This window comes from Artibeus jamaicensis, unplaced genomic scaffold (assembly GCF_021234435.1).
Source record: "Artibeus jamaicensis isolate MK-2021 breed Jamaican fruit bat unplaced genomic scaffold, CSHL_Jam_final contig_233, whole genome shotgun sequence".
NCBI classification, from domain to species: domain Eukaryota; kingdom Metazoa; phylum Chordata; class Mammalia; order Chiroptera; family Phyllostomidae; genus Artibeus; species Artibeus jamaicensis.
In genome coordinates, this window is record NW_026521486.1 from 39,332,371 (window position 1) to 39,345,813 (window position 13,443).

Here is a 13,443-nt window from a genome sequence, read left to right on the forward strand (position 1 = left end):
TTGTTTGAAATATTTAAGTACATGTAAAGTATTCAAACCTATTTCATTTGCTTCTAAAGTAAAACATTCTTTGTAGAATGTTTACTTTTTAAGGTATAATGTTATAAATTTATAGTGCCTTAATATAAAGACACTAGTCTTTATATTGTTTAGTTATAAACTAAAGATACTTAGTTATTGTTTTTCATAGTAAAATTGAAATAATCAAAATGTTGTGGGCATCCCCAAAGTTAAACTGCAATTCGTGTCTTTCATTTGTAGTAATTACTTTGCACAGCTGGAAATATTTTAATAATTAAGTTGTTTTGTTCTATTACTGTCTGTAAACTTGGCTGTCATAGATTCCATTTTATTTATAGTTGTCTGGATATTTCAAACTTAGTATGCCCAAAACTGTGTTATTGATTCTTCTTCCAAGAATTGCTGTACTTTGCCCTGGCCCAGTGGCTCAGTTGGTTGGAGCTTCATCCCATGCACCAAAGGGCTGTGGGTTTGATCCTTGGTCAGGGCACATACCCGGGTTATGAGTTCAATCCCCAGTCAGGGTGGGGTGTGTACAGAAGGCAACCAATCCATGTTTCTCTCTCACATTGATGTTCCTCTCTCTCTCTCTCCTCCGCCCTCCCACCTCCACCTCTCCCCCCTCCCCTTCCTCTTTATCTAAAGTCAATAAAAATATTCTCTACTTATGTGCCAGTTGACAAGTTCATCCTTCCCGTTTTTCAAGCCAAAGGTCTCACAGTCATTCTGAGAGTCATCCTTGACCCCTTGCTTTTTCTCTCATACCTTACATTCAATCTATAAGGAAACCAACTTTTGGAATATAACAGATCCAACTCTTTCTGACTGTCTCCTCCTAAGCACCATTATCTCTTGCCTGAACCTTTACAGTTGCCTCCCATCTCTTCTCCCCGCCTCCCCCGCAGTCTCAACGCAGCAGCCAGAGGGACGCCATTGGAAGTTGTCATATGTCACTTCTGTGGTCAGAGCTCTGCAGTGACTTCTTGTTTCACTCATTTCAAAGTCTGTGCAGGGTTGTGCAGTATCAGGCCCTCCCTCTGACCCCAATACCTGCTCTCATGCGCTTGCTCCTTTGGGGCCCGTCACATCGGCCCCACGGGTCTCCAGCTTTTGCTTTACGCAGTGGAATGCCCTTCCTCAAGTAACTCCCTCGACTTCATCAAGTCTTAGGCGATTTCTCAGAGGGGCCCACTGTGCGGGCCCTCCTTGGTACTGCAGTGTAACTCCCACCTCTACACTCCAGATCCCTGCTCTCTTATCCTTTTAAGCCCGCCCCCTTTTTTCTCTTATTGCTTATCACCTTCTGGCATATCCTTTACTCACCATGGTTTTTGGTTCTTGTTTTTTCTTTCTCTCATGGATAGGATCAAGTGCATGGAGCTTAATAGGTGTTCAATAAATATTTTTTTAGTTAATGGTAAAGTAAACATTAATAAAAACCTGTACAGTAAAGATGTAAGATTTCTCTAAGATAGGTATTTTGGGACTGTTGAGTTCTTTTTTTTTTTTTTTATTAATTTATTTATCTATCTTTAGAGGAGAAGGAGAGAGGGAGAGAAACACCAATGTATGGTTGCCCCTCATGCATCCCCCGCTGGGAACTGGCCTGCAGGGAACTGGCCTGCAACCCAGACACGTGCCCTGACCAGGAACCGAACCGCGATCCTCTGGTTCGCAGGCCTGTGCTCAATCCACTGAACTACACCAGCCAGGGCCGGGACTATTGAGTTCTTAATGATTGTATTAATTTATATTTTCTTTCGAAGTGTATGAGACTTCACATTGCTTCATAGCCTCACTGACACCTGGTATTGTCAGATTAAAAATTTTCAGTTACTAGTCTGATGGGCCTGAAGTGGTATCATGTTGTGGGTTTAATGAGCATTTCCGTGATTATTAATGAGGTGGAACACTATTTTTCCTGCTCGCATCCTTTGGCTACCAAAGGAAGAAGGAAGTTAGGTTTAAGTCATAAGGAACTGGAGGTGCAGATGGCACACCTGGGAGAGGTTCAGAAAATATTTCAAATGTTTACACCCTTCGGCCTGTAAAAAAGATCAGAAATGGTGTGAGAGAGGGAGAGAGAAATTATTTTCACTTTTTGTATCTTTTGTAAATGCATTATTCTCCTCTAAAATGGTGTTTCTGACAATTTAGACATTCATGTGCCATCCTGAGATTTTTGTAGCATTCGTGCTCTTTTATTTAAAATGTGTGTATTTATGCCCTAACCTGTGTGGCTGACTTGGTTGGGGGTTGTCCGGCAAAGTGAAAGGTTGCCGGTTTGATTCCCAGTCAGGGCACATGCCTGGGTTGCAGTTTCGGTGCCTGGTGGGGACATGTACGTGTGGCAACCAATGTTTCTCTCTGATGTTGATGTTTCTTTCCCACCCCTCTCCTCTGTCTAAAATAAATAAATAAATATATTAATTAATTAAATGTATATATTCAGCACGTTTGAATCTCCCCGTTGCTAATATAGACGCCTCCTCTGTACCTTCTAAAATAACTGTGCTCCCAACGCCCACCTTCATCCACATCATTAGACTGTCGCTGCCTGGGACCGCGAGCTCCTCCATGACACAGATGTGCCACAAGCACTGCGCACACGGTCACTGTGAGTGCAGTCGTGATCGAAACGGACGCGCTCCCGCCCTTACAGGGCTGCAGCCCTGAGGAGGAGAAAGCTCTGAGTCTGTAATGTGTTTCGTATTTTACTGCTGGTCCGTCATTTCATATTACTTCCTACTAATTAGTAATCATATAACAATGACAAGCGCTTTGGGCGAAAGGACACTTTGTTAGGAAGCAGTTTAAGAGACAGGCACAATGGAGATGGGAAAGGTGGGGTCATCTCTGAGAACCTGACTGGCTGGAACTGTATTGGAAAATTTCAGGCATCTGCAGTGTCTGGCATATAATAAAGAAATATTTAGGATGAGTTATTTTATAACAACTTTTGCAAATTTAAAGAATTTAGAGGACATATTTACTTTCTTCTTTTTGAATATTCTAGTTATGAATGTTGAAATTACTCCAAATGTTAAAACTATTGTTTTTTGTTGGTGGGATTTTGTCCTGGTTTGCTGTGTTGGTACATATTTGTCTTATACAGGAAATTGTTGCTTAAGATGAACAAGTATCACACTTATAGAACCTACTGGGAAGCCCCCTCCTTCTTCATAGGTGCTATAGTAACCCTCCCCAAGCATATTTTGGAAAATAATATTGTTTTCATAAATAGAAGCATGTCATTTTTCCATTGGGATTTTCTTCCCATTTGTCTTGAAGGGAATGAGATGAATTGTTATACCTGTAGCTTACTGTGATATACATTTTTTTCTTTCTCTGTAACAATTGGCAACTGGCACAGAAATGATGAGATCTAGGCCAGTGAGCATCAGGCAACCAGCTGTAAACTGAGCTTATACAAGAGAAAAGATGAGTGAAAAGCAGGGTAGACAGCTTAGGGGGAAATGGGGCATGTGATTAGGAGGAGACATGAAGTTAGGAGACAGTTTTTTTGTTTTTTTTTTTTAAAGGATAGGCTTCTATTTATGTGTTAAAAACTAGTTATAGAAAAACATACATGTTACAATCTTTTATCCAGAATGTACATTTAGCTCTTATGGTTTAGTATATTTTCTTATCTACAGTTTCTCATCTGTTAGGGGAATATCCGTAGATATTAGCATTGCAGGAAATGATCTCTTCCTTTTCTATTAATTGAGTGAAGGGATTATTGTAAGCAGATGATCTGTGCTAAGTTGATGCAGTCCAACTATTAATGTAGCAGGCAGTAATAACAGAACTTCTCTGGCCCCCTTGGCTGGGTTTATGATGACGAGCAATGCTGATAATGGAAGGAGCCAGAGTCTGGACACTGGCTGGTGTCCAGATTGGCCTCATTGCCTGAGACCTATCACTTAACCTCTCTCAGCCTTCGTGAATTCAGAGATGAGTAGTGGTAGGTCCCTCAGAGGACTGGAAAGTAAAAAAATTATCTAAGATCAGATGTGATAAGGTTATTTTGTTAAATGGGAAGATGCTATAGTCATTGCAACATTACTGTTATTTGTTGTTTTGTCAGCATTTATGTTTAACTTACTAGGTCTGGATTCTGGTATATCTGTTATCACTCTGTTGTTAAAAATGTGCTTTGCAGCAAGCAGTGTGTCTCTAGGAATCAGTTTCAAATTTAGCACTTTATTTTTCTCTGATTAGATAAGCAACTACTACGTGATGTCTAATGATGTGGGAATGCCGTGCCCTATGTCGGCCCCTAGGTGTTTAATAATTACCATGTTCAAAGTGATTTAAAATTAAAGGACCACCTGAACCTTGGAGATAAAATTTCCACAGGACACAAAGCAAGTGTCCAATGTAGATGTAGGTCCCTCGGTGAAGGCTCATTACAAAGTTGACACACTTCATTACAAAAGTTTGATAATGCTGAAGATTTGTATCACCAGGACACCAGAATTTTTGTTGTTGTTAAGGAGATACTATTAATTCTTTTTCCACAGTGCCTCCAAAGCCATTACACCTGCAGAATCCATCTCTGTCCAGTATACACCAGGCCCCCAGGCAGAAAGCTTTGTCTAGCGCAGCACCCAGGATGGAGGAAGTTAAACCTGCCTCTGCTGCTTGTGTCTCAAAAGAAAAATCCAGTAAGATATCAGATCTCATCAGTCGCTTTGAAGGAGGCAGGTAAGAGCTAATTCACAATGGGAGAAGGTAGAGGGGAGATGAAAGCCGGGTCTTGGAAAAGATGCTAGAGTCCTAAGTTTTCTAAATCAAGCATACATGTTCCAATCAGTTTAGGCTTTAGAAAGAGTGAATTTTGAAAGTATTTTCTCTTCCCTAATATAAATCGTTGTTTGCTGTTCATTATCCGTGTGTAGTGCTTATGCCACCAGCTCCTTCTGCACATGGCGTCCTGTGTAGATCTGTAGATACGCTCTGTCGTTTGCTCTGTACCTGTGTGTGTCCTGGGGGCCACACCGTGCTGGCCCCTGGAGACCTAGGCTGGAAAAGCAGGAGGTTGTCTCTGTCCCTGTTTCTCACTTTGTGTGTTTGTGAATGTGACTCTCGTGGGCCTGTCCCATCTCCGTGGGCTTCTTTCTGACCCACTTAATTTAAGGCGGGTCTTCTATATCCGTCCAGTGTCTGTTTTCTCTCTCCCCACTCCCTAACACTGTATGCTAGGAGTGGTGAAGAGATACTGACAATAGCAAAATTCATGTTAAATTTCAGTCTTACATTTATTTGGTACAGTTTTTTATTTCTTTAGTCCTAATGTTTCCAAAAAGGTAGGTGAGATACTGTGTATTTCTCACTTAAAGATAAAAAAAAAACTCATATAAGTTGCTTTTCTATTTGTATGATCCTCAGTTGTTTTTTTCTTAGAATTCCCATCACTGACAAATAGAATTTTTGAAAAATTTTATTAGAAGCATTTTATTATTTTTATGTCACCAAATGTCTGTATATAATTTAACAGCCTATATATAAATTTATTCTGATCCTTGTAGCTAACTATTTCCATTAATTCCAGTGTAATATTTGGGAATGGTTTCCCATTAGGTAGTTTCATTATTTGCAGGATTTATTGTTATGTATGTAATGAGTCAAAGCTTGAAAATGCTCTCAAAATTTTCTGGAAATTGTGACCAAGTACAGAACTGCAGTGTCCCTCATTTAAAGTGAGACTATATTTAGTAACAAGTTCTGGAGCGAATTAGTTCAGAAGCTTGTCTTTAATTTTCATTTCCAATCAATTGTGGGAACTTGAGTCATGAATATTTAAACTTCAACACCTCCCCCTCTGAAGTAGGATTTTAAATAGCTTTGCCATCTTAAATGATAGCAGTCTTTACTAGACTGATTTAATGACACCTAAAATTGTTTTGTTGCTCAGGACAAGTGGATTTAATCTCACATTGAGCGACCCCGCACTTTTGCAGGTTTCCAGGGCCCTGCCCAGTGACTGGGTAACATGAGGGGCACGGGAGCCCTGGCCTCTGCTTCCAGTGCATGCCCGACCTGAATTCCTTCAAAGGCCAAGTCCTCTAGACCTCACACATATGCTAACCCTCTCTTTGCAGTCCTCCCTGTACACAAAGGTGTGCAGTGTTCCAACTTAACAATAGCAGTTTGGTTTTTTTTTTTACTTTTTCAGGCTTCACAGATTCAAAGTCATATTTTGATGTAAAGCTGTTGGATCTAAGGAGACATATGCTATAATTTATGACATTTTAAGAAAACTTGTTCTGCTCTGGCTGGTGTGGCTCAGTGGATTGAGTGCTGGTCTGCAAACCAAACCAAGGGATCTCTGGTTTGATTCCCAGTCAGGGCCAGGCCCTCAGCAGGGGATGCATGAGACACAACCACACACTGATGTTTCTCTTCCTCTATTTCTCCCTTCCCTCCCCTCAGTCTGAAAAATAAATAAATAAGAATTTTAAGAAAAAAAAAAGCCCATTCTAAGTGAAGATAGGATGTTATGTGAACATTTTGGCAAACCTGGTGAAGGGCTGTTACTTGCGGCTGCATCCACTGCCAATATAAAAAATAATCACATGTTCGTAGTGAGGTGTTCTCAGTAGAAACTGACCCTAAAGATATATGAAGGGTTAGTGCTGGGTTGGGTCTATAGGGCTGGAATGGGAAGTTTGTGCTTCCTGATGAGTGATGTCCATGTGCCTACAGTGTAGCTCTCAGGTTATAGCCCACTTGTTGTAGCTTAAACTAGCTGTGTGTGGGATGGATGGGGATTCACAGGCTGTGAGTTACCACATAGGATGACAAGAAAAACCCGGAGTGAGGGGAGACAGTGACACACACCCCAGCATTGCCCTGGACCCTTGCGGCTGTGCCTCTCGCCACCTCCCTCCACCCTGCGCCCTCTTCCTGTGCAGGGGAGGATGGGAGCCCTCGGTTGCCTTCCCGCGTTTGTGTGCAGTTGCTCTCCTGCTCCTCACTCCCTCCTTCATGTTCCCGTGTGTGTAGTAAACTGTGGGGTTCAGACCACGGGATTTAGCGTCAGACTTCACAGCTTGAACTCTGGCTTTCTCATTTGTTAGCTGTGTGACATTGCCACGTTGTATAAGATTCAAGCATGGACCTATGGGGTCTCTATTTTGGAAATATAATGAGGGTGAAACAGGATAATCATTGTGAAGGGCTGGGGTGGTTCTGGCACTTAACAAATGTTAGCTGCTGGCATTGAATTAGTGCCACGCTCATTGTCACAGTCGTAGCCACTTGTTACTCATCGGGTAGGTGTCGGGCGCTTTCCGTATGGCAAGTGCTGTGCTGGGAAGTGGGGATAGAGCAGAGAACAAGGCGGGCACATTCTGCCCCTTCACAGGGTATTTCCCTAAATATGTCTTTGTTTCTCATTAGGTCATAGGGACCTCTCCAAGATTGCAGCCCAGGGGTTTATTCCTCTGGGGTAAACCTCCTTGGAAAAATCCTCTCGGGTTTTCCTCCTCGGAATCCGAGACTCAAATGCTTTACAAATATTTCCATAGGCACACTGTAATATGCTGGCAGTTGGGTTCCATCACACTATTGTGGTTCTATAGAACGCCGAGTAAAAACAAGAGCTTTAAAGACAATGAAAATAAAATGGTAGTTAGTGGTGGAGTGTGTTGTAATCGATAGAGCCATCCAGGAGGTGACACCTGAGCGGCCACCTGAGTGATGGCGGGAGGAAGCCACACCAGTGTCTTGGGGAGCTTTGTCCTGGGCAGAAAGAACAATGGCTCCAAGATGCTTAGATGTGTGTGTTTGCTCATTGGGAGTGGGGGGCAGCGAGGAGACAGGCGCGACGAGAGCACTGTGAGTGAGGAGAGATGGAATCTAACGAGGCCGGGACTGGCAGAGTATACAGACTGCCAGAGGCCGTGGTCAGGGTGCCAGGCTCACTGTGCAGCGTGCGGGGAGCCCTCACAGAGTCTGGTCTCCGTGGCCGACTTGCAGGGACTGGACCGGAGGGATGGCGCGGGGAAGCGGGCAGGTCAGTCAGGAGGCTGTGGCAGTCTGTGCCGCTTCCAGACAAAAATAACTTTCGGTTTCTGACCTCTTCATAAATTGAAGGCTCGCTATAATTGTCTTTAGAAAGGTAAGAATTAAAGATCTTGGGAAAAGATGGTTTTGTTACATATCAGTATTTCTCCTATTTAAGTCTTTACTAACTAGCCGTATTGATAAGCAGCTCAAGGAAATGTTTCAGGCCTTACAGATAAAGCTCGGGCCTGCCATCTCTATTTAAATGTGTGAGTGTGGGTAGCATTACGAGAGACTGGAAACAACACTGGAATATTCCTGTCTGTGTTTCTAAAACCATTGGGGGGCGGGGAATGTCTTTCCTAAATATCCCCTTTCAGCTGGAATAAACTTCTTTCTATTCTAGAGCTTATCCATGCTAATGTTTTCACACTTCCTTTTTCTTTTATCTTTTAGCACATTATCAAGTTATAGCGATTTGAAGAAAACGTCTGCTATGAACCCAAATGCTCCTAGAACCCCTGGAAGGCTTGGGTTGACAACCACACCTCAGCACAAACTCCTCTCCCAGCACCCGCCACAGAAGCAGGGAGATGATCCAGGTCCAGCTCAGGGTGTACAGACTTGTGTGGCTAACGGTGTGGCGGAGGCTCAAAACCAGGTGGAATGTGAGGAGGATAAAGCGGCCGCCACTGGCCCGGACATGCCTATTCAGACTTCCGAGCCCTTGCTTGGTGTGAGCTTAGTGAATGGAGAAAGGGACGAGAGCACCACAGGCCCAGCCTCACCCACAACAAATGACTGTGATGCAGAGGCTTCCGACAGTAGCTGCAGGACTCCAAGTGCAGACCCAGCCCTGCCCCTGGAAGAAGGAAAGGCAGACACTGAAGCCAAGGCGCAGGAGAGGGAGGATGGGGACAGCCCGCTGGAACCGGAACGGCTGGATCAGCCCCAGGAGACGAAGGTAAAGCGTGAGACCAGCTCACATGCAGGAGGGAGCCCTGATCATTCTCCGACTTTTCTAAAACCGTTTCATGGCACCTGTGAAATGGATGAGTCAGACCACCCTCGCCACCAGTTAAACAGTTTTCAGGCTCTAGTTGCTACTGAGTGTTTCACCTGCTCTTTTGAGGGGATAGGCCATCTTTTCTTCTCTGTGGGTTCTGGTGATCTGTTGTGATTTCAAGAGTCAGAACAGTGTAAGACTTTGATATGGGAAAACCACAAACATTGGTTTTGTTTACATAGGAAGAAAATGTTCTTTGCTGCTCTAGGTGTTAGGGCCCCAACCCTAATATTATGGGCTAAGCAAGAGAAAAGTATGCAATCTTTGCTTTTCAGACATTTCTAATCTAGTAAAATAAATAGACTTGGAAGATTAACTTAAACACTAGTAAATGTTTCTTGTAAGGATGTGAATGTGGAAGTACAAATTATTCAGCAGATATCTATCACTTTTTCTTGGATACTAGTTTTTTAAAAAAAGTTCTAGTTAATACACAATATGATAATTACAAGGCTCTTTAAAAATCGGTTAAGTTCAGCAATTCATTTACAAAAGCAGAAAGAGTCCCAGAAAGCTGAAGTGATTTTCCAAGATTACAATAGTAATAGCCCAGACCCCTTGTGCCCCCATTCCTGGGCCGCTGTTGTATCCCTGATGCAAGAAGTCACAAACGTAAACGCCACAATATTGGAATGTCGTGAATGCAGCAGCCATGGTCACATGCCAGGGGCGGTGAGTCTGTGGCACACTGGAGGTCGGCATCCTGTCCGAAGAGGGCAGTGGTTCAGTGAACCGCCTGAGTGGCACTGCTGCCCGCATGTGAACAGAGTTCATCAGCATAGTTCACCTGTGCCACAGCAAAAGGTTGGGTGCAGTTCCAGTGATAAGACAATTGCATTTGTATTCTTTATTCATGTCAGTATAATGCTTTGGCTATATTGACAAATAATGGCTTTTCCAAAGTACTTGGAATTTCTTGGATCAAAGGTGCATATAGAAAGTTGTTGACATCTCTGATGAGAAGCTAAAGTTTCCATTGCTTAGCCTCTCTTCTCGATTTAAAGTAATAGTCTGTGTAGGGAAGTTGAGAATTGAAAATGGGATAATTAAAGGAAATTCTGTAAGAGAAATCCAAGTCCTAGATCTAATGTACTTTGTTGTTTTATGGTGCTGTATCTTAACATGGGCAGAAAATCAGAAGGACTGATACTAAAATATTAGAGTAGTATTAATGTATTTAGAACTTTAAAGCAAAATCCACCTTGTGGTACAATTTCCACTGCTCCTATACAAAAATCCAAAACAGAGCCAATGGCTCTGTTTTCTTGAGGTTAGAAAATTAATTTTGAATGCTGACTTTCAAGCAGAGAAAGTTCAAAGAAGGAAGTGGGTGGGAGAAAGTGACTCATGCTTGGTAACATCTGAAATTAAAGAAACAGGACGTTGCAAAGTGAATCTCTTAACATCTTGATAGAGCATAAGGTTTAGCGTCTCTCTGCTTGAGCGATGGTGGACGGAAGAGAAGGTTAGGACCAAGAGCCTCAGAACTCAGACATCTGTCCTTTTACTGTTGGAATGATGCCACCAGCAAGCGTTTATAAAACAGTAAGAGCTATTCTTATTAAGGGAAGTATTTTCATTGGTAATTATGCCTGTGGTTGCTGGGTACTACTCTTTTTCCTGCTATCTCTTATTGTATATACATTTTTAGAAATGTCTTCCTTGGGTTCAGGAGAGACTTACTAGGGCTTCCTTATTAAACTGGTGCAATGTAGAATAGTACAGCTGGCCCTTCTGCTACATGAGAATTTAAGTGATGGAGGGTACATGCTGTATGTGGGAAAGAAAAGGTTTTTTAAAATTTTTTCCTCTGTGGAACTGTTGATCCAACAACGCCACACATGTCTCCCATCTGACAAGGAATATTGGGATGTAATTTCTCATGGTCCTTTTCAGATGGGAGGCACATGGCAGCGGGGTCTCCTGCACAGCCCTGATGCTTGTTGCATTGGCCATCCTTGTTCCAAGGTGCAAACAGAAATGCTAGCAGTGTTAAGAAGGTACATTTTATACTATGTAAATTTTACCACAATTAAAATAAAAACATTTAAGCAAAACATTTAATAGTATATAGTGAACCAAATGATTATTAGAACCAGGAAACCCTGATGCTGCTTCTGGCTTGTTCATTAGCTAGCAGCATGAACTTCAGCCAGTCAGTTCATTGTGCCTTTAATTAAAGGGTACACATCAAGTATCACTGCCAGGCCCTTATCCGTGGCGATATCATCATTCTGTGCTGTTTGTTATATCTAGATACGTTCCTCGGTGGGCATGGCCTTCCAGATTGTCAGCTGCTTCTTAAACTGCCCAATGTGTGGGACTTTAAGGCATAATGGAATTATTTGAATCTCACTGTGCAGACAACCAAAAAAAAAATTTGTTCAGTCTTTATATAATTCAGTTAAGAGATTTACATCAGAATAGTCTTAAGGAAGTTTCACTTACACCAGAATTAAATTTAATGGACACCTACTAAGTGCCCACCAGGGGCGTGAGAATGAGGGTTTGAGGGCTGGAAGATAGGAATAGAATAGAAGCATGGAGAGGGTTTGTGAAATGCCTCTTGAACAATCAATCATTATCATTATTAATAATTGAGAGTGGATTTTAAAATACTCTCACTTTATGTAACTGCTTCATTATCTAATGTATTTTGATCAAGAATCACCTTCAGTGGTGAAGAGAGGATACTATTATTTTTACCACATAAAAGATAAAGACTGCCTGCTCGTCTGAAATTGTTGACTCTACCATAAACAGATGTTTTTAAAAACCTCAGAAGCAAGGGAAAATTGTTAGCACCTTGTGGCACCTTTCTCTCTCACCCACAAGGTGTTACAGTATCTTTAAATTAAGGTTAACCGTGTGTTACAGCAGATTAAAAGGTTGAAGGGGAGATGTCATTGTAAGGCAACATTAATGCCCGTAAGTTCCAGGGGAGGTACTGGAATACCACGCGTGTGCGTGTGCTGTCCGCTGCGTGCTTGAGGAGGCTGAGATGGGGTGGGGGATGTAATAGTATTAGAATCTCTGTTCAGTGTGACAGATTGGGGTCATAACTAGCTTAAATTATATTAGGAGACTCAGGTAAATGGATCAGTACATTTTAGAATGAATTTTATTCAAAATGGTCACCTTTTCTGAGGTTTGTAGGCTTTGGTGGGTAAATTTTAGTACAAATGCGCTACTATGAAATGCTGCATTCATAGATTATGCTGTACACATGGAAACTTCTCTGTAGCCTTTTAATATCCAGTATATACTTTAACGTGTTTTATTGGTAGACTTTTCTGAGATTTGTCGTATTCCTCTGTATTTCGTACAATAAACCGAATATAAATGTGTGTGGTTATACGCTTTTTAAGACTAAAGTTTAAGTATGTAACAAATCTCTGTTACTGGCAACATAAGCCCAAAGTAGCAATGTATTAAATCTCTAATAATAGCAGTTTTTATTAAGACCGTAACAAAAACAGTTTTTTTAAAAAAGAAATCAGAGTAGTATTTTTACATAGAGTTAAAATATCCACTGGGATGATTTCCCACCTAAAAAAATATAATGCTGTAATAGGTTAGATATTTTCCTCAATATTAGTACAGTTCCCCAGTCCTCTCTCATTTCTTGCCTCTTCTTCTTCCTCCACACCACCCCCAAGAAGGTGTGGAAATAAATTAACTGTGTATCAGCAACATCACCCTTTTTAAAATCCCAGTCCCTGGACCAAAACCCCTTTAAAATATAGGTTGCCCTAGGATTGTTGGCTTTTCCATCCATATCAAAGACTTCTTCCCAGCCTGCATCAGTAGTCATGCTGAGTGCACTGCATGGTCTTCAGTTCATCACCTACAGGGAAGGGAGGATTCAGTCCTATCGTCCGGCTTTGACTTCGTGACTGGAGGTGATCTGGTACCAGGTCAGATCCTGGACTGCACCCGTGGGCAGCATTATTGCACTGACCACAGTCTCCTCCTCCTCCTCCCCCTCCTCCATCAAGCTGGGGTTGGTGGGGGGCAATCGGCACCGAATGTGGTGGCCGATGAAACCAGAGGCGAGTTGAAAGCTAGTTTCAGTAGTGCCATGCCCCGCTTCTGATGGCGTCTGTCTTGTTCTCCGTGGTGTGGGGGGTGCTGCAGCCTCGGCCCCAGGCGCTAGGATTCTCCCAGAGGTTTCTTGTTCGTGAGCAGATGTTAGTTCTTGTGGGGAGAGTGGAGTCAAGAACGACCTATGTCACCATGGTGGTTACATCATTCCTTAGAAATCAAATCTTAAAAAGTTAATCTGTTTATTTCCTGGCTGTTTCTGGTTTCTTCATTATTATCACTTTATTTTTATTTATTAT

At 42.2% G+C, this 13,443-nt stretch overlaps 1 protein-coding gene across 2 annotated transcripts in view; it reads left to right on the forward strand.

The window, feature by feature from the left end:
• The window catches only part of FGD4 (FYVE, RhoGEF and PH domain containing 4), a 217,521-nt gene that overhangs the window by 158,715 nt on the left and 45,363 nt on the right, over positions 1-13,443 (forward strand). For both annotated transcript variants that reach the window (XM_053661567.1, XM_053661568.1), the window contains 2 exons: positions 4,548-4,731; positions 8,491-8,998. In XM_053661567.1, coding sequence (XP_053517542.1) covers positions 4,548-4,731; positions 8,491-8,998 — 692 coding nt within the window. The remainder of the gene's footprint in view (positions 1-4,547; positions 4,732-8,490; positions 8,999-13,443) is intronic.